This window comes from Falco punctatus, assembly GCF_963210335.1.
Source record: "Falco punctatus genome assembly, chromosome: 7".
NCBI lineage: Eukaryota > Metazoa > Chordata > Aves > Falconiformes > Falconidae > Falco > Falco punctatus.
Genome location: NC_137587.1, coordinates 7,083,386 through 7,109,145, shown reverse-complemented (window position 1 = coordinate 7,109,145; position 25,760 = coordinate 7,083,386). Strand labels below are relative to the sequence as shown.

At 47.4% G+C, this 25,760-nt stretch overlaps 1 protein-coding gene across 32 annotated transcripts in view; it reads left to right on the top strand.

The window, feature by feature from the left end:
* The window catches only part of NRXN3 (neurexin 3), a 1,019,675-nt gene that overhangs the window by 629,634 nt on the left and 364,281 nt on the right, over positions 1 to 25,760 (top strand). The window contains exon 1 of one of the 32 annotated variants that reach the window (XM_080395259.1): positions 18,096 to 19,447. The exons of 27 other annotated variants lie outside the window; for them this stretch is intronic. In XM_080395259.1, coding sequence (XP_080251385.1) covers positions 19,204 to 19,447 — 244 coding nt within the window. In that variant the 5' untranslated portion in view covers positions 18,096 to 19,203. Of the gene's footprint in view, positions 1 to 18,095; positions 19,448 to 25,760 lie in introns of those variants that run through there. 4 more of the 32 variants (XM_080395255.1, XM_080395253.1, XM_080395254.1 and 1 more) reach the window with 4 other exon arrangements.

Below are 25,760 nucleotides of genomic sequence, written 5' to 3'. Positions count from 1 at the left end.
AATATAGCCAAATGTTTGTTTATGCCAGTATTTGTGACTGCAATGAAATCTGTTAACGGGCCAAATTAGCGAGTATACAGAAAACGAGGTGTCAGTGGTACTATGTAATCGCGTCAGGCTGTGTCCCCAGGAAAAGCAGAGGTTTACTTGAATGTCTGGCACATCTGGCACAACAAAATTGTGCTGATCCTTAACCTTCACCAGCAGCGTGCCTTCTCATTGCTAGCAGGCCACAAATTGTTTTTAGTATGTGATTTACTATAAATGCCTAACTCTTGCTTGAGGACATCATGGAGGTGAATTATATGTGGGCTGCTGGGATCACACTGGCCAAGGGGTTCTTATAGCTGCTTTTGCAAGGGGACTGCTGAGGTTAAACGGCATAGTTTTTTGTGATTTCGTCTCTACTGCTGGATGTGACGTCAACTTTTCTCTCAGGTCTAAGATATTACAGTTGGGGGAAAAAAACAACCAACCCAACACTTCCCTCTCATCAGGTGGACAAGCATATTTGATCTGGTTAATTCCTAGAAGGTGAGAAAATAGATATAATTTTACAGGATTCCTTTTAGAGTGGAAGTATCGAAAGAAGGACTGTTGCCACCATTTCCAGATAGACTGGAACCTGCTATCTCTTGAGATCTGTGGGAGAAACGGTTATTTTTCCCAAGAAGCACTGAACCACCGTAAAAGCTTTTAATCCTATCCAAATGGAAAAAGCCACGTTATCTCCTGCCATCCCCTTGAATATGCCAGCCATGAATCTAATATATGAATATGTAGACTTATAAACACACCCTACAAGCAAAGGCTGATCCTGTGCAGGGGCGTCACGTTACCTTTTACGTTGCTGCTTGTTCCAGGTAGCGTTCAGGTCAGTGCTCCTGAGCATGTTTCCTTGTGTGGCAATTTATTTTGTGCACCGGGTTCCAGGGGACAGCATGGGGGATCATATGGCTGTAGGTTGTGCACAGCCTCTGTGTACATCCATCACTTTCAAGGCAGCAGGAGAGCTCATTCTTTTTGTCAGGCTTTAGCTGCAGGAGCTTGGATGTGCCTCCCCCTCGGAGCCGCTGTTGGCCTGCCGTGCGGGGAATATTCAGCATGCAGTGCATCCGTTCTGCAGCCACCTGGCAGAGCACCAAGCTTGCAAGAGGGCACGAGAGAAAGCTTAGCCCTGTTTAAAACTACTCGGGCTCATCAGCAGACTATGGTATTGCAGAAAAGGAGAGGTAACGTGGCTGCATTGTTCATTCTCATGCAAATAAGGTGGCAGCCAGCAGTAGTGAAGTGGGACTGTTTCCCGAAAGGGAGAAGTGCCCCCAGCAGCAAGGTAAAGCAGTGGGGTTGTGCATCTGGTGCTCTTGCTCCTTGTCCCCTTGTAGCCCATGAAACAGGGAGATGAGGAAGGGAAAGAGGTGGGTGATGACAGGAGAGGCAAGACAGAAGAAGTCGGATTCCTGGGGGAAGGTTAGTTTTAGGAAAGTCAAAGCAGTGCAACGGCAAGCACTGCCGTCTACCCAAGTTTTACCTAGATGAGGCAGTACATTTACCTAGATGCCAGTAACTAGCAGTGGGGCCGCAAAACAACTCTACTTTAGCTTTTTATTTTTTCAATCCTAAGGCAAATAGATGCATATGTAAATAATCACAGCAATTAAACGCTGCTCCAGTGAAGTAGCATTCTGTTACATCTGCCTGGCAAACACCTGGACGTTCTTCTGCAGAACAGAGATTTTGAAATATTCACTGATAAAGAATCCTGGTTCGTTTTTAAATGTGAGATGTCTTTTTATTGCTAGTGCATAATTTAATTTTGAGGCCACTGGTGTCTGATGTGTATCTTAAAATCTCAGCTCCTGCAGGCACACGGCGTGTCATTGTATCTGCTCATTTATTTTTTCTGAAAAGAAATTTTCTAGCTATTACCGATGAAAGCATGAAAACACCCCCCCAGTTTTCCTTTCCCCTTCCCCAAATCGAAAAGGAAAAGGCAAATAAAACAAATGCTGCAGCGCTAAAATAAAAATAAAAATCAATAAATAAATTAAAAGCACTCTTTCTGCACTGGAGGGGCCAGTTCCCAGATTTGGACTTGAGAAGCTGGTAGTTTTACTAGTCTGAGCTTCTGGCTTGCAGCCTGGAATGGAAAGTCCTACATTTCTGCTTGGGAATGGGTAGACTGTGGCAGATGGCGAAAAAGGAAAATGACCTGTGAGAAGACTTCATTTTTCCAGTGTAGAAGGACCCTCTTGAGTTGGGCGTCAGAAGGATCCAAGGATGGACTAGGTTGCAGTGGAATCACGTGCAGGGGGTGGCTTGCAGAGGGTACCTTTGCAGTGATGCCGAGGTTCCCCTTCTGCAATGCCAGCTCTCCTAAATTTGGTGGCTGGCGCTGCTCTTAGTTGCAGTGTTCTTGTAGATTATATAATGACTTGGAGAATAAGTTTTGTCTGATTAAATGCCATACCGTTTTGGTACCACACATCTCACTTGACAGTGGTGCAGGATACTGTAATGCCTTCTTAACACAGTTCTGCTCCTGCTGCTGCACAGTAACACCATTCTGCAGCATGTGTTGTTGAACAGACTATAGGATGTGATAATTTCTGGGAGCCCTATATTTGACAGCAGAACAAAATGGGATGCTTCTCCTGACATCTTTCTGGTAAAATCAGAAATGCGATCTATAGTCCAAAGATCTGTTTTATACTCTTTTTTTTAAATTGAGAACACAGAGGAATGAGCCAGACCGAGGAAATAGGAGTGACCTTTGGGATGATGAAAGGACCATGGGTGGCTGTACTGAAAGGGAAGGAGCTGATTCATTGAGGCCACCAAGCACAGTCGGACTGTGCAGTTCTCCCTATTTCTCCGCTTTGTAGGCTACCCAGTGCTGCCTGCCCTCCTCTGCTGTCACGCGCAGCTCCCATAGTGATTTACCACACCACCCATCTTTCTCAGCCTGCTATATCTACAAGAGTCATATCTGTATGAGCACCAGTGTGGAAGACTGAGCCGTTCCCACTTTTTAAACCAAGCTGTCCTGGCTGCACCATCAGCAAGGTCACGGCACTGCCCTCGCTGTGGCAGGGCTGCAGTCTCCAGGGTCACAGCTCTTCAGGGTTAGACACCATCTTCAAGCTCACAGTAACAGAAAAGAACTGAAGCAACGAATACGTTTCAAATGCGTTTTAAAAGAATGAAGGAGCCCATCTGTTCTGTCACAGAAGAGTCCCTGAGGTCTGCTCATGCCCTAGCTGGAGGAGTTTTCAGCCTTGTCGTTACCTACATGCTCACCCTCCTCCCTGGCTTCCCCGGACAGAGCCGTGCCCTGCACTATGGTGAGTGCTGCTGCAGGAGAGCAGGGGAGCTCAGCCACGGGGCGCTGCAGCCAGCTGCCCCAGGAATGGCGACGGGCAGTGGTCTGAGAGAGTGTGCCTTTTTTAATCTAAAAAGAAGAAAAAAAAAAAAAAAAAAAAAAAAGAGCAATCCATTTTAGATACAGGAGAGAAAAACATTTGGAAAGCTTTTCCCTTAACAAGGCTCTTCTGTGACATTTAGATGCATTTATACAAGTTAAAAAGGAATTTGGCACCTTCCCACCTCACTTAGCAGGCTTAGAAAAAGCAAATAAAAAGACAAGATTACTTGATATGTTGCTTTGTTTTGTTCACATGAAGTGTTGTGCCCGTTGATTTTGGTTGAGTACTATTACAGCCCAAAAGGGGCCTTGACAGAGAAGTCATATTCAGTCAGGTCCAGGGCTTTCTTTCTAATGAGGAAAGGTAATTATAGTGCCAATCTCTGATCGCTTTTTACCAGGCACATTTAATTTGAGGGAAGATAGGAGCGTCTTCTGTCTAATACAGAGTTGAGAGCAGGGCCAGCCAGTGTAACAGAGTAATCACTCTGAAGGATTTGTTCATTATTTTCCAGGAAGAGGGGAAAAGCCCTCGTGTCACCATCTCTCTTTGTCTTCACTGCTCTTGGGTTCAACTTGTGCAGTTTGACTGTGGTGGCCCCATTTCTCCAAGTGCCTTTAGATCCCATCAGAAATGCTCTTGACAAGCGTTTATTACTGGGTTTGACAGCCACGTCGTCTCTCTCCCTTTTTTGTTTGAAAGAGAAAATCTGAGGTGTGTTTGATGGGAGCCGGATGATGTGCAGTGTGCTCTGAGGCAGCTGCTCGCTTGGCTGTAGAGCTGTGTGGACACAGTTGTACGCTGGCATACCTTTTTTGTACATTCTATACGATCTCCATAGATGTGCGTTCTACCTGTCTGGGTTTATATGCATGAATGCGCATGTACCTTTTCTTTGAAACCACAGGCACCCATCCCAGGGGAGCGCACAGATGAGCGCATGCTCTGGGAGATGTTTACTTTTGTATACCTGAGTGCACTTACGTCTACTAATGTATGGCTTCTGCTTATATGGGAACTCTAAGAGTACAAGGCCTGTTGTTACTTTGAGAACTGTCTTGAGAATTCTCTCGTGTCTTTTTTTTTTTAGTTGCAACACAAGTTTGTGGAGCTCCTGTTATTGCATACTCCTTCATAGTATAGAGCATTAGAGCATCTCACTGATCCTGTTACCACTTGGTCCCACAGTCACACCAGAGGGGTTGTCACTGGGTTGGGAATAAACGGCTCTGGACAACAGTGTATAAATCGATTTTGCCTGAGGGAAAAAGGCAAACAGGACTAGATTGTGAAATACAGTCACTTTAGGAAATAGCATCTTCCCTTCAGGACAAGATACTGGCATTCTCAAGCAACTTAGTCAGATATAGAAGCTTGCAAGCAGCTCCAGCTAATGCTTAAAGTAGAATTTCAGTAATATCTAATTGATTTTTGTCTTTTACTTTACTGTCAGTTCTTCTAGAACATCTCAGTGTTTTCCACCACGACATAGGTTACTGCAGTGGAGCTGCACATTGAATTTGAAGACAACTGGTGGGACAGTTGTGCTTTAGATGCTGGGGAAGTGGGTTTTGCTTGTTGCCTGGATTACTCCAAGATCAGTAATAGAAAAAATTGGCAGGATTCCCTTGTTCCACTGTCAGCAATGACAACTCCTTGCAGCAAATGGAAGGGTACAGACCTCGCAAGCCTGCAGTTTTATGATACCTGCAGCTTACCACTGCATTGGTTTATATACGGTTCAGGTTCTTGCCCTTGTATACTACTAGATCGAGACCAGTATATCTTGATCCCATAGTCCACTGAATAGGCAGTTTTTCTTGCACTGTAGTGAGGTCCAGCAATGGGGAAGAAGAGCACCCTGACCTTTGTTGATTCATTCACGCTATCCCCTGCAACACAAATTTCTCTAAACATGGGATGAGGTACTAAAGTCGCACTATGGGCTCTGAGGGGAGAAAGCTGTGAGTAAATCTTATTGATCCACATCCTGGTGTCCAGCTGCTGAAACAACTGTTAAAACAGGTGTGTCTAATTTTAGCTGTTGGCTGTTTTTCAGTATCTTTTGCTTAAAGAGAAGGCAGGTGGCATTCTCTGAACATGCTGCTATTGAATTAGGGACACCTATTAATATCGGTGAGTCAACTTAACTTAATTCTCTCAACCTGCTAACAAGAACACTTTGGAAAGGTTTGGAGAAGAATGACAGGGTACCTTGAATAATCCAAAAGGGAAGGAGATTGCAGCGTGTGTGTTCTAGCAACAGCAATTTAATCAATTTAGGTGCATCTGTGCTACCCGTCACTTTGCTGGCTGTTTGTGTTTCTTTTGCCTGGGTGACTCGAGGCATGTATATAGTCCTAACTGTATTTTTTAAATGAAGGCATACTCCATTGAAGTAAAGATGACACATGCACATGAACAGATAGGTATTTGTGAGAGGGAGAATGTTAAAAAAGCCAACAACAAAACTGCTCTGAGTGATTTTGGGTTTTGTTGTAAAATCAAGCATTCAGAATTGAGGCATGCTGGAAATAAGTGTAGCATCTTCCCCTTTCTGCATTCCTTTTTGGTGTTTATTTACAGGATCATGTTATTGTGGACTCCTGATTTGTTTGTGAGGCAGAAAGAATCATTTAGTGAAACATATTTGTACAGCTAGAAGGTTATGTAGGCTGTGAACCCCCTGTTTTAGTTGCTGTAAAAATAAAGATGTCTGTTGAATAATGAAGGAGGGGGTCTGGTAATTTAAGAACTTGAATGCCACCATGGGTACCTGGGTTGTGTACCTATCTCTGCAGCAGGGTTCTAGAGTGATACATTCTTCCTAAAAACCACTGAATACGTTATAGAAGTGAGTGCTGGACAGCAGAAGTAGTTGATTATTACCAGTATATACTTTTATATTGGTCTTTTTGTGTCCCTGAGAACAACGGCTTTGAAAGATGATCACTATATGTAGTGGACTGTTAATACCAAGAAAAAAAAAAAAACAACACCAAAACCACAACAAACTGTTAGAAGGAGAGGGCGTGAAGAGAAGATATTTTAAAAATGAGGCATTTTGTTCACATTCTTTAGCAGCATCTGATCGTGCTAAGGAGGGTATAAGTAGCATCTAGCTCCTCCAGATGTCAGCTATTTAGAGAGGCACACACCAGAAGTTCTGTGGACAACAAATGACTGAATCCCACGCAGGATGCTCTTCTTGGCAAGAGAAGAAATGGGAGTGAGTGGGTGAGCCTGTGTGTGTTCCTGTGCAGGATGGGATGGGCAATTACAAAGATGGGAGATAGAGGCGGAGAAAAATGAAGATGGATGGAGGTAAAAATACCTGCTAAATGCCAGCTGTCCTACTTGTACATGTGGAATTGTTGCCTGGGTTAGTCTCAGTGCTTTGTCTAGTCTAATTTTAACCCTATAAACTTCTTTACCATGACTTATGCAACCTAAGCTACAATAAGCTCTGTATAAACATCTAGATACATATTATTTTCAGCCTGTAACTAGCAACCTAAGAAAACCCAGTAATGAGAGCAATTTGTTGCAATACAGCTTGCTGGGAAAAGGCAAACCCAAATGATGAGATGGTCCTCTGTTGAAAGCAGAAGCTTTTCAGGGACGTATTTCTTTAGATTAAAATCTCATTATTACATTCTTCAAAGCTCAGCAGTGTTTCTGGAGATGGATCAAAGCGTCTCGGAGAACCCACAAATAGCCAGATGGTTTGGGGGCTCCCCTCAGATGCCACTTATTCCCCCCCCCCCCCCCCCCCCCAGAAGCTGGAAACACGCTGTCATACTAGTTTTGAGATTTACTTCTGTATAATATCTTCCTGCTACCTTGAACTGCAGTAGATAAATTATTTCTCTTCCCCAAGCAGTTTCTGAGTGGTTGGCTCTTACACCAAAGCAGTGTTTGCGGGCTGGGAAGAGAAGCAGTCTCCCTGCCTTTGTGTTCTAGCCAGTCTAGGTCCTGTTGCCAACATTAGATGAAATCCCCCATTTCCAATGGAAAGTAACGCTTGATCAAAGTGGCACAGAATTACTCACCTTTGAAGGTTTCCCTCTGGTGCTGCTATTTCTGTCATCCTTTAACTAAACCGTGCTTCATTACCATATATATGTAGTGCAGATCTAAGACGTGAATTACCCGTGCCCTCATACCATACTCTTTGGCTCTGGTACTCCTCCTACAAAAGGTTTCTTGCCCACAGTGAGAAGCTGACAACCTGCAACTTCAGCTGTCACGCTGCTTGAGGCCATACTGCTCTAGCCTGGCGATGCAGTGTTATTTTAGTCGGGTTTTCTAAGGAAATGATGCTTCTGCAATCAGTCTGTCTGGCTATCACCCCTTTGGTTGCCTGGCCAGCAACCACCCCATTTCACAGGAGCACTGAAGCCCTGGAGATCCTGATTTCCTACAGAACTTGCTCCTTGTCCCTGATGAGGCATAAGGGCTGGTCCACCAGCTGGTGGGCTGGCAGCTCTGAACCTGCCCCAGCGCAGGCTGCCCCTTCCTCGCCCAACCGAGACAGGAGGGAAGGAAGGGAAAGGTGTTACAGGGAGGTAAGGAAATATGACAAAAATCCGAGGAGGGAGTGTGAGAGAATGAAGGGGGAGCTGAGGGTGATGTGGTGACGTTATACGGTGGATGTGGGGGGAGGGGATGACAAAGAGGAAACATGAAGCCTCATTTCCTACTCACTTATTTCTGTCATTCTGCTGCTTGTAGAACAACGTGTTTTCAGGTAGCCAGGAATATCAGATGTCCTCTTTTTATCTGCCTGCTGCTACATTTCGGAGGATTACGTGTAATGTAGAGGCTGGTGGTGGGTAAGAGGCATCTCAGTGCAAGAAGAGGTGTTATGCAGAGCACCTGTGTGTCTGTTTATTCTGTTGATCACATACTGCTTTCTGCCTCTTTGGGGGATTTCTGGTAGCTTGGGCTGTCACAGAATAGGTGCCTTCTGATTTCTGTGCAGGAGGAGATCAGATGCAGAGAAGACGACAGCAACAAATGATTCAGAGTTAGTCATCCTGAAGACCACTCAGATTTCTTTCACCCTCACAATCCCCACCACGCTGCCGGCAGTACCCTGGGGGAGTCAACAACAGACTGTGTGTTACCATCCTGAGTGCTCACTTTGGGTGACTGAGGAAAAGGGGAGGGGGGTGAAATGTGACATCTCGTTAAAACTATGTAGACCTAATTATACCATAAGTGGTGACTTAAGGGATGAATTGGTCCAGGGTGAAGACAGCTTTTGTGTGACCAACCAGAAGATCAGAAGGAAGAGAAAAAAACCAACCATAATTCTTCAAGTGAGCTCCATCTGTGGGTTATGCAGGCATTCCTTTTTTCCCCTTTTTTCTGGTTTTCTTCATTAGCTGTCCCTGGCTGATAGTGTGAGGAAGAGATATAGAGGCTACAGAGTTGAGAGGGAAGCAGGAATACAAGTATGCATATGTGTGCGTGCACACGTGTTTGTATGCATCTGACTGAACGTAATCCCTGGATCCCTATCGTCAGCTTTTCCCTTGGCACTTCTACAATGAGTAGCTGGAATTTTTTGTTTGTCCTGTCCAATAAGTAGTACATCCGTGCTGGGAGCAGTTACGCCTTATCTGTTCTATACAGCCTATCAGTGGGGAGTGTATCGCTCCTTCCCCTTCTTTGTTTCCACTTGCCAATTTTCACGGCTGCCTGGTGCTTAAAGCCCATGTATTCCTGATGTCTGCGCTTGCTCCGGTGTCAGCGTTTGCAGCTCCACTGGGGTTTTATTGCTGCTGGGTGCCTCCCCCTACACAAATTCCCTCCTGTTTTGCTCAGAGACGAGGGTGCTGGGTAAAGGGAAGCGTTCAGTTTGAGGAAGGAGGCTTTTAGCATCCATGTGACTAGCGCAAACACTGAATCACAGGCAGGATGGAGGATTTGACAACACGAGGAAACTGCTGGTGTCTCGGGAGACCTGCAGTGCTGGAGGAGCTGTGCGGGCGGAGTGGGGTTGGAGACCCTGGGGAATGATAGGAGTGAGGTGCTTCACAAGGGGAGAGATGTTTTTAAAGCAGTTCACGCTCCTTACATTTATTCTCACTATTGTGCTTTTGTTGAGCTTCTCTGCTGGAGACCAAACATCCCAGTAAGTCCTCTGATCAGTTGCCGCAAATGGACCTGGAGTTTGTTCTGCTTCCATCTGTTTTGGTTTGTTTGCGTGGGTGTGTTGCATGCCTTGAAACCAGGGCCTGTCCTCAGCAGTATTAAATATACCAGCAGGGAACAAGTAGTTGGTGCTGTACTACCCATCCCAGTGTAATGCTACAGTGACCTAAGCTGCATTTTCTGAAATTTGCAAAACCTTTCAAAAAACTCAATGAAAAAGGTCTAGGAACTCACGGACCAGGGCTTAGCCGTGTTTTCCATGTTATAGAATATAAAACTGGAAGTAGCTAGCAGGGTGATAATACGAGCCCTCCTTCTATGCATGAGGGATAAATGTCTTACAAGTAAAGTAAATAGGAATATCATCAATGAGATACGTGAAGTAATTGTATTAATTGTAAAAAGTAATTGTAAAAAAACCTTCTTCTGTATGCAGTGCTCATGAGACTTCCTCCAAAAGGCTGCACCCAGTCTGGGTGCACTGCAAGAAAAATATAGATATTTGGAAAAAGTCTCCAGAAAACCAGCAATAATGTGCACAGCTTAAACTCCATGGATGTCTACGTGACAATAAAGCAAATATCCTTGTCTAGGGAGGAGGGACATAGCAGAAGTCTGCAAATATGTAAATGATAGCTGTAAAGAGGATGGAATCAAGCTCTCTTCTATGATAGGGCAAGAAATAACAGACCACAATATTGCAACTGAAAATGTGTGCGTGTCTGTTAGAGAATTACAGATTGCTAGGAGCGGAATGTTTAGAAGACTGATAAATCAGGCCAGTTTTAAACTTTAAAACAAAACTTTACTGCACTCATTAATTAACAACACACTTCATGCTAATGGTTAATTCCTAATCATTATCGTTAATTATTACTTTGTATACAAAACTGTTAGTCTTTATCATTTATGCCCTGAATTAACTGTGACTATACAGTACCGTAGAGCTGATTCTTTATAGTTAGCACCGACAGCTATGGTCCTTGATGGTCTTAGCTGCAGAAGGAGGAGAGAAGTTGGAAGTGATGCTGGCTTGTCATCTTCCGTATCCAGTTTCCTTTTTACATACCTGGTGTTGTTTAACACTACTTTCACTCTCTCAAAAGTGGGATCTTCGACTGCTAACTGTGCTGCTTCTCTTGTTCTTTTTTTTTTTTTTTTTCCCCAGTCGTGCTGCTTGGGTATTCAACAGGAGGCCCTGACTGTTTGCATCCCTTATGCTTATCTTGTCCTTTGTTGCAACTTTCTGTTTCTTGGATGCCTCCTACGAGCAACTTGCCACATCTTATTTGCCCATTTGGTGGTCATGTTGTTCACATGCTTAGTGAGATGCTTGCACATACCATCACGGTGTTGCAGTATATTATCTACTGCTGTTAGTTACAGTATTTTAGTATGTTTATGTCTGGGCACGAGGAAAGCTAGTATGAATTATATCTTGATTAATGCATTTGTAATTTATAGGCGTCACAAGCAACTCCTTTGACTACAGCAGATTTATGAAAAGGAAAAACAATTCTGTTGATAAAGTTGAGCATTGGTGTATATTGCTTCCAGAGACTTTGATTCTTCATTGCAAGTTAGACAACATCCCAAGAATGTTGTAGGTGAAGTTTATCCTGCCTCGGTGCAGAGAGATGGACTAGATAGCCTCTTGAAGATCCTGGCTGTCTCGTCTATTGTGAGCCTAGTTACTTGGAGGGGAAAAAAATAGTTTCTACTGTAGTTGAAAGCAACGACGCTGTACATCGTGTACCACCCCGTGCAGGCTGCGTATCGCAGGCACCGCGCAGAAAAGTGGCTGTTTCCCTTGGGTGAGGAGAAGGCCATCTGATGGTCTTATTGTTCCTGATGCCTTAGCCAGTAAGTTGGTTTGCCACAGACTGTGCAGCACAGGGTCTTTCAGGGTAAAAAGCAGAAGAATTGTTCTCCACAGTGTCGTCTTTTGTCCTTCCAGTTTTTTTAGTTCTGACCTGCTTTTTCTCTTCATCTTCTGCACACTGACAAGGTATACATCTTCGGAAATTACACCTACCAGCAGCTCCCACACGAGCAGGCTTGCCCACAGGAGACGTTTCACTCTTTGGCTGGCAGTGAGGCACTTGTGTCATTGAAGATTTCCCCCCTACCTCTTTGTTTGCTTTTCTTTTAATTCTTTTTTTGGCGGTCCGGAGACTGCAACAAACACCGGTCACATGGCAGTTATTGCTGCGAGATGAACAGGTGATTACAGGCAAAAGCCCGGCGAGATGATAGGTGGAAGAGAGAAGAAAAGCAGAGGGGAGCCTGTGCACAGTGTGCATTAGTTAGCTTTTCATTAGCACAGAAACCAGCTTAAAGGAGGAAAACCAACAGTCTTTCCAGCTTTTCCTTTCTGTGTCAGAGAAGATTTCTTTGAGTGCAAAAGGAAAATAAAAGTCTCCTTTCTGGTCTCACGGGTAAAAATTAAAATAGGGTCCGTATTTATCGCAGCAGATATTTTAACTCTCTGTTCCCTGTCTCTTTTATACTCCAGTCTTTCAGGTACTATTTAAGTTTGAGAACTCAGAGCTCTTCAAAAATAATTTCCCAGCTCTTTTCTTCCACACTAAGAATTCATGGCATAAATGTTATTTCTGCAGTGCTAATATTTAGCACTGGTGTGTAAGGTGCTGGACTGGCAGACCTCAGAGATCTTGATCTACAGAACAGATACAGCCAAGATGACAGCAGGTCACAGGTCCTCCTCTGTGATCCGCTGGTGTGTCTAACCTCTTGCTGCTGTGAGAGTCACTAAAGGCAAGGGATTGCAGCAGCGTCTTATCCCAGGCAGGGCTCACACCCAGGCTGGGAACAGGCTGTTCTCCCTCACCTTAGACCTGCCTACACTGATTGCAACAATAGGGAGAACAAGGTACACAAATATTTTTTATTTTCATAAACATAGTAGCTACTTGCATCCATATCAGTTGCTAGGAGTTGTGCTAGAGATGAATTTGGCTCAACATAATATCCTAGAGTTGGTTAGAAAGTCCTGTAAGAGAGGGCTGTTTTGAATGACGAAAATCAGTTCTTAGCGCATGCTACAGGTCACTACCATTTTATTCTAGTATTCTTAGTGATACATCGGCAGTAAAGGTACTGAAGCATGAATTCTGTGGCAGAAAAGTCAGGAAAGTAAACCATCGGGCTCCTTTTCCTTCACTGGTGATCCAATAACTAGCTAAGGTCAAGCAGTGGGCAACCCTCATTTCTTCAAACTTGGCCGGTCTTCTGGTTTCTGTAATCTTTCTGAGTCTGAACAAACTTTTGATAAAAAGTCGTATTGCCTAAAATGATACAAGAAGTAGAAGCGGGTTCTGTTTCTCTGCCTGACAAGACATTGAACAGCTGCCATTGAGCCCAGCTTCTACTGAGAGTGAAAGGGGTGGCAGCAGTTCCACGGCTGCACTCATCGGTTTTCTCTTGTGACAGGAGCCTGCTCAGCCCACCTTGATAAAGTACCCCGGGGGCAGGGACTGAGGTGTTTGTGAGAGAAAAGGGGAGACGGGTACCTGAATAGCAGAAGCTCCTCATGATGGCTAAAGGAAACCACACGTAAGCATCCTTCATTTAACACAAAGCGCATCCATAATTACTGATCTGGTAGAGGGTCCAAAGTGTGAGAAGGGTCTTGTCCTAATTTCTGAGGCAGCTTTAGAAGAGAGGATGCTTGCTGGTGTCCGGTGCAGGTAGGCAGGGGTATCTCTGTAGCACATTCAGTGATGACTGAAAGGAAACTTAGAAGCTCAGGGCTGAAAGCAGCTGCGCTAGTCGCTCCTGTGTGAAGCCACTATTGCCAGTATCTAAGCCTTCCATTCTCTTAGGTTCACAGACTAGCAGACAAGCCAAAAAGATACCGTTTGCTTATAAAGCTGGTCCAATGTGCCTTGGCTCGTGCCTTTCCAGCAGGTCTGTAACCTCTCTGAGGAAGGGACTCTCTGCTTCTGTTTATGTAGTGCTGAGCACACTGGATTTGTCTTTATACGTTATCTAGTAAAGAGGGGCGGTTTTAACATGTTGTTGTCAGCTTGCATTAGCAAATTCTGATGTTGCCTCTTTACCAATTATAATTAATTAATGCTTATCAAAATGAGATATATTGCTATATTTGTGTGTGTGTCCCATGCTTGTTCTTGCTTGTTCCCACTAACGTAGGACAGTAGGTCTGAAATTTCAGAAAACAATAGCCTGAATTTTGTAAGGTTTCTGGCCCTTAAACTGGATGCCTGACAGAACTGAATTTGTGTCCTTCATCTTCTGTCAAAGCTCCCAGCAGTTACTGTTGCTTTTGGCTAACTTACTGCTAGCCCAGGCTAACTGGCTGTAATGAGCTTGCGTTTCTCTTCTCGCAAATGAACGTCAAGGGTCAGATCTCCCTTCACTGATGTCAATCCACTGGCTCTGTTGAATTTACTCACCTTGACATAAACGAGAACAAAACCAGGCTCCAGAGCTGCTGTATTAGTTGCTTGCGGCAAAGTGTGGTCCCTTGCAGCTGAGCTGAAAAGAGGATTAGACCTGCCCTGTGTCACGTGTAGGGCATATGCCTCAACTTTTGTGGGTAACTGGACTTACTGGTCGCTAAAGGAAAGCACAGAAGCCTGAGAAAAGATTGCAGTTTTCTTCAAAGGTACAGAATAAAACTGAGAACTACAGAGACTGCAGCGAGTTGGTTATAGGCAGAAAAAAGTACTGCATAGCAGCAGCTGTGTGCGTGGTCCTCAGCCCTGTCCTGAAGCAACCCTTCCTTTTCCCTCTGGATGAGCAGACACTGATAATTCTTTGATGCCACCGGGTCTTACCTGCCTCTCGGGGCCGCCTGCAGAGAGGCAGTGATGACAAGGACAGTGGGACACCAGGGACTAGTCTCAGAGCAGTTAATTCTGCTGGCAGTGCTGAGGAAGTTACCAGCCTTCTGGTCACTGCTGTCCTCAGCAATATTTGGAGTAGCTTGCTAAAGACAAAGGTGTCTGTATGCCAGCCCTATGCTCTCTACACCATGTAAACCCCTCTGGTTCATTTTATTTCATTTAAGACTCTATTTTAAGATAGTAAGCGGAATCTGTTCTCACCCTCCTTCTTGTTTTTAGAAAAGAGCATTTAAAATAAAAAAAAAAGGGTGTGGGGACGGACTGTTTTGAACCTTGAGAGAAACAGTTCAGTCTGGGGAAAAACTTTTGGGTGACAGGCTGTTCTAACAGACTTTATTTTCTTAACCTTGTTATATAGCAGTACACTGGCTAACGCTGTACCTCGCTTGGGTCTGTTGGGGGGAGCCAGAGCTGTCACCTCTCTGGCTGTCACCCTGTATGGCTAAAAGCTAATGGAGATTCCCCTTTGGATCCAGGTTTAAAGATCCGTGATTTTAGAGCAGAGCTGACTTTTTCAGTCCCGAGTGCAGCAAAGTAATTAACAGCTACGAATTACTAGGAAATATAGAGTTGTACTTGCTGACACAAATAAGGTAGAGTAAAAACTTTTCCTGGGCTTGAAGCCAACTGGCTCTCTTACCAGGATTCTAAAACTCAGAAACAATTGCTTTATTATTTCTCATTTCTGCAGAATATCGTGGCCCTCCCCTCTTCTAGTAAAAGAAACAGCTATGTAAGAAATAAGACTACTTTCCTCACATCTGTAGGGAACAACTTATGATGGGAATCATCATCCTTCAAGGCACCCATCTCAGTTCTGAAGACATGGGGCATTTAGAATGAGTGTATGTTTTCTCAGATGAGCTAAACTAATAGGACAATAACGATGCCTCTTTTGAAGTAAATCTGGTGGGAATAATGTTGAGACTTCACTGCTGGCTATAAACTTCCCCTTGCCACCCAAGAGGGGAAACTGCAGTTGAAATTTGCCCTCTTCCTGCAGTGCTGCTGCTAAATAAATGAGCCACCTGTGACTTACAGGGCAGTAAATACATCCACCGACACCTAATAAAGCAAGGCAGAGTGAAGTTCCAGTACTTTACGGTGTCACCAGAACCCTATGATGTATTTATAGCCAGCTTCCCGGTTTTTCCTTTGTTTTATTTATTTTTATATTTATGCTGTACTCCTGCAGTTTGGCTTTCTTGGCCTTTCTCCTTTTTGCCTAGGGTGGTTTACCCAGTGGGCTGCAGGGAAGGAAGGTTGGTAGGCAGAACTTAGATGGGACAACTCCTGAGCACGGGGACAACACACAGCAGGTCTCTTTCTCCTGTTGAGGGACTACTGAGCATTTTCTGTCTCTGGCCAGGGCAGTTTGAAGTGATGCTTGCCTCCTTGGTATGCCTCCTGCACCTGAGCTGGTACTTCTGTATGTGGGGAAGGGTTGGTGGCAGATTGAGGAAAGGATGTGGTTTGTTTTGGAGCTTGGTAATTTATTGTCATTGAGGGCTCTGCCTCCCGCAGCAGCTCAGGAGGTGGCCAGCATGACCAGGGGCTCAGGTATGGAGAATAGAAGAGGATGTGATCTGCTGGACTTTAAAAGGGGAATTAAGAACTCAAGGATGCTACCATAGTTTAGTCAACAAAGAAAGTGCCTCTTCTGTTTTTTCCCATTTCAGCAACAGGGCAAATAGTTACAGGGAAGTGGCAAGGAGTGTATCTGTGCAGTTCCCCTGTTCTTCACTCAAGAACTGTGCTTCCTAAACCACATCCATTTTCCATACAAATGAATGAGTTCTCTACCACTACGTTCTAGACAAGCAGCATTGAGTCCTCAGTGTTTAGATGTGTAGCCCCTTTTTAAGGCATTGGTCCTGTAATGTATGTATCTTCTGTCCTTTTTGTAATGCTGTAGCTAGAGAAAAAGAAAGTAAAATGATGGAAGGTGGATCTTTGTTGCATTGCTGATAACTAGCTGGGTCTGAAATTTATTTGGAGCAGATTTCCCGTATTTTACAAATAAGCTTTTCCATGATGTGTATTTAATACACATCCTTCCTCCTTTCCCCTAAATCAAGCCCCCTACAGTTTAACTACACAATAAATATTTCAGAGTACTTTGTCTGCAGACTGGGTGAAAGTCAGGACTTCTGTGGTGAGGGATTGAACGTGGATGCCAGCAACGTCCTCACGGGCTGGCAGGCAGCCGTTTGGGAGTGATATGCCAGGTGACATTCCCCCTCTTCTCCCAAGTACCGTTAGGAGCAAGGGGGCGGCTTCCTCATGAAGCCAGGATACTTCTGGGTATCCCACCACACATATGGCAGCACCTGCAGTTTCCTCAGCAAAACTCAGGGCCAGGAACAGTTGTTTCGCCCAGATAAAACCGCTTGGTGCCCTGTGCGTGGCACTGCAAACCTGCCAGCAGGCATCCACGCTGCAGGTCACCCCATCGCTGGCTGCGTGCCACGGTGTGAGGAAGGCTGATATTCACCCTATAAAGCTAACAAACGGCCACCAAATCAGTCAAACGTTTACACTAACAGCATGTACAGTTTAGGATGGACAATCTCTGCCTCTGTTCTGTTCAGTTCCCGTGTCTATCAGTCACGCACCGGCTCAACGCGTCTGAGCCTCTGCTTCCTTATCTGCAAAACAGCAAATACCTAAAGCTGCTGAATGGCTTCATTAATAAGAGATTTTAAAGCACTCTGAGATTCTTAGGTGGCAGATGTTGGACAAATTTGAAAGTAATATTCTTGCTTTCCAGCTTTACTGTCCACAATCATTGATTAAGCCCAGCGAAACACTGAAGTATTTCTACCTGCTCTAGCCCCTGATTTAGATCACATCGTATAAGTTACTAGAAAATAAATTACAAGCATATCAATCTCAGCTAGAAGTTACCAGGCGTGCAATTTGGGCTGATCATTACAAGCTGCTGATGTGTTGGACCAAATGGAGATCAATGACCGAAAACACGGCATCTCTGTGTTAGGGAAATACTTATGAAATGAGCCAAGTAAGTTTCTGAGCCACATGCCTGCACACCTGCGGGCAGAGACCTGGAGGGGATGACAAGGAAACCCCCCAGTCAGGAGGAGTTTATTTCGGCCGGAGGGGATGCATGGAGGGAGGGAGGCAGGCAGTGCCAGGAGGGTCCTGGGGCCACCGAGTGCCTTTTCCAAAGCTCCTCGCTGCGTGATGTCACCCAAGTCACCTCCCGGTCGGTGCCTGGCTCCCCCCGAGTGGCAGGGGATTTTTGCCGTGCAAATTGATAGGCGATACATCACCCGCTGATGCTACCGCGTCTATTTGTTACTTTATGCGCCGCAAACTCCGGCCGCAGCCCTCGCTCGGGCAGGATTAAGCGCAACGGTGCCTGTTTGGGCTCAGCCGATTGTTGCAGCAGCACAAGCCAAAACACAGACCAGGCTGTGAGGGCGGTGCGGAGGGCAAGGGGCGTAGCCGCTGCCGCCCCTCGCCTGGCGGCCGTAGCAGCGCTGGGACGGGGCGGCGCGGGGCACGGCGGGCCGGGGCGCAACTGCCCGCCCGGGGCCGCCCCTGCGCGCCTCGCCGGCGGCTGCCGGGGGTGGGCACCCGCCGTGGGCTGCCCGGTGCGACGCGCTGCCCCGGGAACTCCTGAGCGATCGCGTCCGTGGTGCGGGTGTTCCCCGGCGGCAGCGCGGGGCCGGCCGGGGCCCGGGGGCGGCGGGCGCGTGTGTAAGGCAGCGGCGCATGAATGGCGGGGGCGGTGCCGCCCCCCGGCCCCGCCTCCCCCCGGAGCCAGCCAGTCCCTCTGCGGAGAGCTGCCGCCGCCCTCATTGGCTCGCCGGGGCCGGGATATTTGCATACGGCTCGCCCATTCGTGGAGTCGTTTCCCCGGCCGCCCCGGCTGCGCTTCACCTGCGCCGCCGAGTTGCCCGCACTTGGCGCGCCGGCCGCCAGCATCCCGCCCCCGGCTCCGCTCCGCGCCCCGCTCCTGCCCCGCCGCACCGCGCCGCCGGCCCCCGCCGCTCCGCCGCGCCCGCCCGGGAAGACCTGGCGTTGCCCTCCCCGGCTGTGCAGGGTTAATCGGCTCGAGCCCTCGGTCGCCTGGATCCGGTGGAAGGAGGATAACACCCCAGATCTGTGTGTGTGCGTGCGCGTGTGTGTGTGCCCAGCAGTTCTGCATTGCAACACTTGCTAGTGGAGAAGCAACAGACCCCCCCTGGAATTGGGATTAAAAAAAAAAAAAAAATCAAACATTTACCTGGGGTCTCTGGCTTATTTCTTCTTTTTCGTTTTTAATAGTCCCTCTCCGCAAAGTGAGAGACGGGGATTCGCAGGCAGGGAAAAGTCCTCAAGGACCCCTTGATCCTGGAGGAACCTGACCAGTGCAAGCTCCGGGACCCTCCCGCTGACATGTGCGGCTTCCCTGCGCTCTCCTGGAGGCTCCGTGCGGCCGCGGGGCTCCTGGCACAGTAGCTCCAGCCCTGGGAAACGGCGCGTATTATTCTTCTGTGTGTGGTTCCTAACCTTCCCCTTCCCTCCCCTTCCCTCCCAGCGCTCGCTCTCGCACAGACACATACTGTCTCTTTGCCTCTTGAACACACACGCACACGCTAGAGCCTCGGAAGCGACTCTTCTTGCTGCTAGCATGGGTCCCCTGGCATCATGAACCTTATCCTCTCTCCCTGGCTGGAATTCAGACTGTCCGTCTGTAGGTGTCCTGTGCCTTGACCATGCACCTGAGAATAGACCCCAGCATTTGCCCTGGACGCCGCCCCGCCTGGACCCTGTGGATGTGCTCCCTCTTTTGGGGATGTATCGTCAGCTCTGTGTGGAGTTCCTCTAACGTGGCTTCTTCTGCCTCCTCTTCCTCGTCTGTATCTCAGGCTCAGTATGAGCATCACTTCCACGGCAGCAAGCACCACTCTGTGCCTATCTCTATCTACCGCTCCCCTGTCTCCCTCCGAGGAGGACACGGTGGGTTCCCACTCTTGTTTCTTTCTAACCTTTTTGCAGAGCCGCTGGAGCAGCAGAGGGGGAGCAGGGACGATGGCTGTGACTCTGGGGAAGGGGGGGTCCTCCCAGCCCCTCGTATTCCTGCCGTTAGCTCCACTCCCCATTAACCTCCCTTTCCTCCCCTGCCCCCTCCCCGAGCAAAGCCCAGGGCTGAGGACGGGCTGCCAAAGCCAACTGCCCTGCCCGGGGGCGGGGGGTGGGGGTGTGTGTGTCTGAGGGGCTGGGGGTCCTCCGGGAGGGGAGCACCAACTCCGTGGCTCCCGGCCCCGCTGACGTGGTCCGTGCAGCTCGGGGCAGGGGGATGCCCGCCCTGCCTGCCCCCTGCCTTGCCTGCCCCCCCGCCCTGCCTGCCCCCCCCTGCCCTGCCTGCCCCCCCCTGCCCTGCCTGCCCCCTGCCCTGCCACCCCCCTACCCTGACTCTCCCCTGCTCTGCCACCCTCCTGCTCTGCCACCCCCTTGCCCTGCCTGCCCCCTGCCCTGCCACCCCCCTACCCTGACTCTCCCCTGCTCTGCCACCCTCCTGCTCTGCCACCCCCTTGCCCTGCCTGCCCCCTGCCCTGCCACCCCTCTACCCTGACTCCCCCCTGCTCTGCTACCCCGCTGCCCTGCCTGCCCCCTGCCCTGCCTGTGGGCTCGCTCACCCCCAGCCCTGGGGAACTTGCCGGGTGGCTGGGGATGTACAAAGGAAAAGGCGAGATGTCCTTACCCCGGCTCCCTGCTGGGTGCCTGGCAGGGAAACCCAGCGGCAGGTAATAACAGGGAGTGGTTTTCTACTCTGGCAGCGAGGGAGAAGGGGAAGAGGGGCTCAGGGATGCTAGGGGATGGTGCGGGGTGACCTGCCAGCATCCTGCCCCTGAAATGCTGAGCAATGCTCAGCAGCCAGCCCAGCACTGCCTCTTGCCCAGCTTTTCTGAGTCTGCCCGCCCTGGCAGGAGCTGGCCCGGACCTGGCTGGCCTGGGGGCTCCCCCACATCTCCACCTTCCCTTCTCTGTTCTTGGTCCTTTGGCTTCTGCCTTCAGCCACATCAGCCAGATAGGGCGGGCAGGCCAGGGCCTGGCCCTTTCCCTGCAGGGCTGCAGGTCAGGGGCGGCTCTGGCCAAGGTGTGAATCCCGCAGCACCTCTGCTCTGCCACCTTTTAGGCAAACATAGTGATGTACTGGAAAGGTGACTAAAGTCTCTGCACTTGTACTCTGCTCTGTCCTTCGCCTTCCTTTAGCTATTCCTGTTGGAAACCCTTTGGGGCAGGGACTGGCTGATCCCTCATATCCCTCACTTCAGCACAGTAGGGACTCTCTCGCATGCTCCTTGAGTATCGCTGCAAATAACAGGGCTCCTGCTGCTAATGATTAATAACCCGTAACTGAGTTTCACATGGGTGGTGCTTAACAGATGGTCTTGATGCCTGACATGGCACTGGTTCCCTTCCTGTGTGGGGCCTGGATGTGTTTCTCTGGCTTTCGGGGATGGATGTGAACTTTGGGGTAGAAGTGGAAGATTGATAAGCTGACAGGATACTGCCAGTTGTGTCTGCAGACCTGGCTGCGCACCTCCAGCTCAACCCATGTCACCCAGTGCCACTTTGGTCCCCAACCCTTGCCTCTGCAGCGCGGTGCTGTTCTGCAGCTCCCTGGGCTCCCCCTTCCCGCACTGCCAGACCACCGGCAACCGGCCCCGCAGTGCTCCCAGCCACCCTTTTCCCATGCCCTCCAGCAGCGCTGCCAAAGCACCTCCTGCTAGCACAGCCCTGCTCTGCTGGTGCTCAGTTGTGACCCGCAGCATCTGCCTCCTGGCTTTGTTCCTGAGCCCGTTCCCTCTCCAATGCGCCTTGGCTCAGACCTGCAGTACTGAGCTCCTTCTACAACTCTGCCAGGGTACCTATAGCCTTAATTGGAGGTCCGTTCATCAGTGTGCCATTTGAACTCTTCAGACTGCTGTGCTGGTCATCCGAGTGCTTATCTGTGATGCTCCGGGTTTCAGTATCCCTGTAACCCTGACACAGCCCTGCCAGCACATCCTCCTAGCGCCTACTGCAGCCATGTCATGCGGCATTTCAACCAACTGTCCCAGGGCTCTCCCCTCCCTTCCATTCTTTCAAGTGGTTCTCTCCCTCGTTTCTGACACCAGTTCTTCTGGTCCCACACAGACATGCTTCTGTAGCTGAGTGCTCCTGTGGTGGAAGGGGATAGCAAAGCCTGGCTCGTGGGTCACTTGTGAGGAAAGGAGGGAAGGATGTTGCAAAATGTGATAGCAGTTAGCCTTGATGTAAAAGGCAGGCACTAGTCTGCAGGAAAGTCCATAGTCTGTTTCCTGGCCAAGAAATGATAGTTCTTTTCTCCTTGATGACTTTTCCATCTGCCCTGAAAGCCCAGCAAAGCCTCATTTAAGAGCCCTGAGCAAAAGCTGTTATCAACTTCAGTGAGAGACGGGCATTTTTTCTGTGTCCTCATTGCAGTAAGGAATCAAGGGAAATGGAGAGCTTGGGGAGCTCAGGCTGGTACATAAACCAGCCTGAGATTTTTTTAATTTTTTTTTTTTTTTTCCTAATCATGTCATGTAGCAAAGCTGGCATGGAAACCCCCTTTGGCCATGAGTTAAGGGAGGGGGACAGAGAGAGAGGAAAAAGAGACCACAGAGACAGCTGGTCTTGTAAACACATGCATGGTTTATTTTTGTGTTTTCTTTTACTGTTGTACGACAGAGGCCCTTGGAATTTGGATCCGTGACAGTGTTGAAGAGTCAGATCCCAGGAAGGCCGTGCATTCCCTGTGTTTCTTGTGATTCTGATTAATTATTTTTTTTTTCGCTAAAGGGAAACAAATAATTCATTCTGACTTCTGCCCTGCTTCGTGGCTACATTTATACTGGTTTCGGAAGGAATCAGGTCAGGATCCTGGCCACCCTGCTGTGCTTCCTCCCAGTCCCACAGTGCTGACCACTGGGACTTAGTCTTATATTTAAACTGTATTTTCCTTTTTTTCTTCTACATCCCAGTGGATTTCAATCTGTTTGAAGAAGCAGATTATTATCTAGTACAAAGGAAAAGTAAGTGTCACACAAGCAGTGAATGGTTGTTTGGAGGTCTGTGTTTAGTGCGCCTTTAAAATCAGTGGAAAAACCTTTTTGTGGCTTAACTTGAATGGGACCGTGCCCCGGCAGTCGTTACAGTGCTGGGGTTACGAGAGTTAATGCTGAAATCACTGAGCTGCTGCTTTCCGGTAGCTGAGCTGCAACCTGCAAATGTAAAACTTGGCACAGCGCATCTCAAGGAGAAAGTCTTTGTAACAGGTTTACCTCCCTGTCAGCAGGGCAGTGAGACTGGCCAGGCAGAGAACTTCAACAAGCCAGAAGGCATCTTTTTTTTCATGTGAGGACCTTCCTGGACAGGCAGAATCTTTCTCCCTGAGGAATAGAAAGGGAAAGCCAGGATTCCTTTTTTTTTTTCACTAAGGACTTGTGGGACAGAGGCAGGGGAAAAAATCCAACTGTGGAACAAAGTTGGGGCAGTGTTTATGGGAAGTCCACAGGTGCAGAGTCCTCCTGCCTCCCCTTAGCTACTGAGCACCCTGCCTGGTCAGCTGCTTTACCAGAGCCTGCAGCAGTGGCTTCACAGCCCCTCTTTCCATGTCCTCATCGCCTCAGCTAATGAATAATGCATGCCTCTGGTTGACAGACAAAATGAAGAGATTTGTGCATGTTTTGTCTTAGTGATGAATTAATTTGGTTTCTGCTTTCCTCCTCCAGCTGTTTTTTTCTCTGGCCCTCCTTAATGGATTGGGACCAGGGATGCACAGAGGTGACGTGTGATGCTTGGTGCAGCTTGCCCCAGCCTTCAGAGTACTGCTGTGCAGGGGCAGCTGCGGGAGCAATGGCAGCACGGGGGCATTTCTCGTTTGGTTTTCACTTTGTGGGGACTAGGCTTGCTCAGGCTGTTGCACAAGCCACAGCAAAAATTGAAGGCTTGTCGTGAGGTGAGGACTGGCAGTCAGCAGTCAGCAGTCACCAGATCTTGTAACTCTCAGGCCTTAGTTAATTCTTAGAAGTTGTCGTTTATATGAACTATGTCCATCTCTTATGTCTTTTTAAAAATTATAAAATAAGAACAAATGCTTGGATAAATCAAGAATGTTTCCATAAAATAGGCAGGTATTCTGCAAAACAGCATCAAAGCTTGCCACATACAGCTGTGACAGTGTACCCTCCCTACAATACATATGTCCTACTCCTTGCTGCTCCTCCAGTGTGACCTATTCCTCATCTCAAGGGTCTTTGTTACTGCAGTCCTACCTTTTCTGTAAAATAGAAAACTAATTCCCAGTCCTTGGCACTGCCTGTTCCTCAGTACCGAGCAGGACCTTCCCTGTTCATCATCAGGAGATTACTTCAAGCAAAGGTTGGTAGCTTTAACAAAAGGGAAAAAAATCATTCTATACAGAGCAGTCAGTGATCCAGTAAAATTAACCTCATTCAGAGCTGAAATTAGGGTTGCAGTTAAGCTCTGCAAAGGTGAAAAGCTGGAGTCTATCTACTTTCTGTGGCTTGCCTCTAGCCTCCTGACAACAATGACACCTAATATTTTTGCAAAGACTAGTGATTCTGTATGCCTGACTGTTTACATTCCCTTCCTCAGAGACATTAACAATGACTAATATTTTTAAAGAAAGGTGAAGTCTGCTTAAATTGTCTCAAGCTGGCTATCGAGAAATTTAAGCATCCAAACTCAGTAGTCCCATGTTTAAGTGATCATAGCTGAGAGTTGCCCCCCGTGTCCTGAGTCTCTGTAGCTCTTCTGAGAAAGTGCAGGGTTCCATAGTTAAACGCAGGAAAATCCTGGCATACGCAAAGGCTGTTTCCTCAAAACGAGGTTATTATTATTTGACTTACTCTTTGCATGCTTTTGTATGAAACAGACGCTGATCAGGTGCCTTGCCTTCTCATTCTGTGCACAGTATTACCTGTTCCCAAATTGGAATAGCTCGCATTGATCTGAAAATTGAAGCTTAAGTCAGTTCATCTGGTACTTGATCCTGGGAGATCCCAGTGATCTTATGATCCAGAACATAAATGTAACGTTATTGTTGAACCTTGTCATTCTGATTTAATACATGTCTCTGTGCTCTTTGAAACATTGCTCAGACCCATGCTGCTGAAGATACAGTCTCTTAAGACGCGTGTTTAAAAAAAAAAATAATCACCCAACTCTTCTGATTGATAGCTACTTTGTGCTGGCTCAGTATCTCACAGCACATTTTGTAAAAGTAGGAATGCTGGTCCTGAGTCAGAATTAGATCAGGGCTTTCTGCCTCCTTATATTTCCTTTATTTAGACTGGAGAGGTTTCTTCTTCTCTTTATCATTTCTGCTTTTGGGTAATATAGCCCCAACTTGTCAAGCAAACTGCCACATCCTACTGCAGAGGTGACTGCATTTCAAAGACAGATGAAGGATCCTGCTGTATGCTTTGTATAGGCATTGAAGTTATAAAGAATATTGGGTTATGTGACACAAGCTATGCAGTCAGAATGCTGCAGAATGGTAATGTTACTTTTTATAATACTTCTAAATTTAAAAAATAGCAGACATTTTTCTTAAAGGTGCTGTCCAGTTTTCCTTGTTGGTTTTTTTTCCTTTTTTTTTTTTTTTTTTGTCTTTTGCCACAGCATGAAAATACGTGCTTGAACAATGCTACAGTAGTCACCGAGTTAGTACATACTGTGCTGTTGGAAGCTCCAGATTCCTTACACAGGTCTCACTAGAAGCAGGAAGAAGTACCTAGGTCATCTAAGGTGGGAATATTGACCACACAGGATATTCTCCAGCTGGCAGTGAGGGAAGTTCCATGGTTTGCCAGACAGATGGTAACTGAGTAAAGAGCTGGAGCTTCTAAGTGCAAGAAACCAAAGTTTTGTCTGGGAAGTATATAGGATGGCCATTCTTCCATTTTCTCCATTTCCATGTGCTGTGCCTTATGAGGACTAGCACCCGGCATCGTTGCCCAGGATGGCAGTCCTGTGCTGCTTGGCAGACATTTTTCGGTTTTGCATTTCTGTTGTTCTGGTGGACATTGATAACTATGAAAGGTCATTTGTACTAGAGAGAAAAAGGTGGTTTTCATGTCTTCTGCTTAACCTCTGCACACAAAATGACATGCTGTTGACCAGTGGCACCGATTTGTTGTGTGACCTTGGTGAAACATTACCTTTCTTTCTGACTTATTTTCTTCATCTGTGAAATGAAGAGAAAACCGTTTATCTCTTAGGTGAGGTGAGCAGCCCT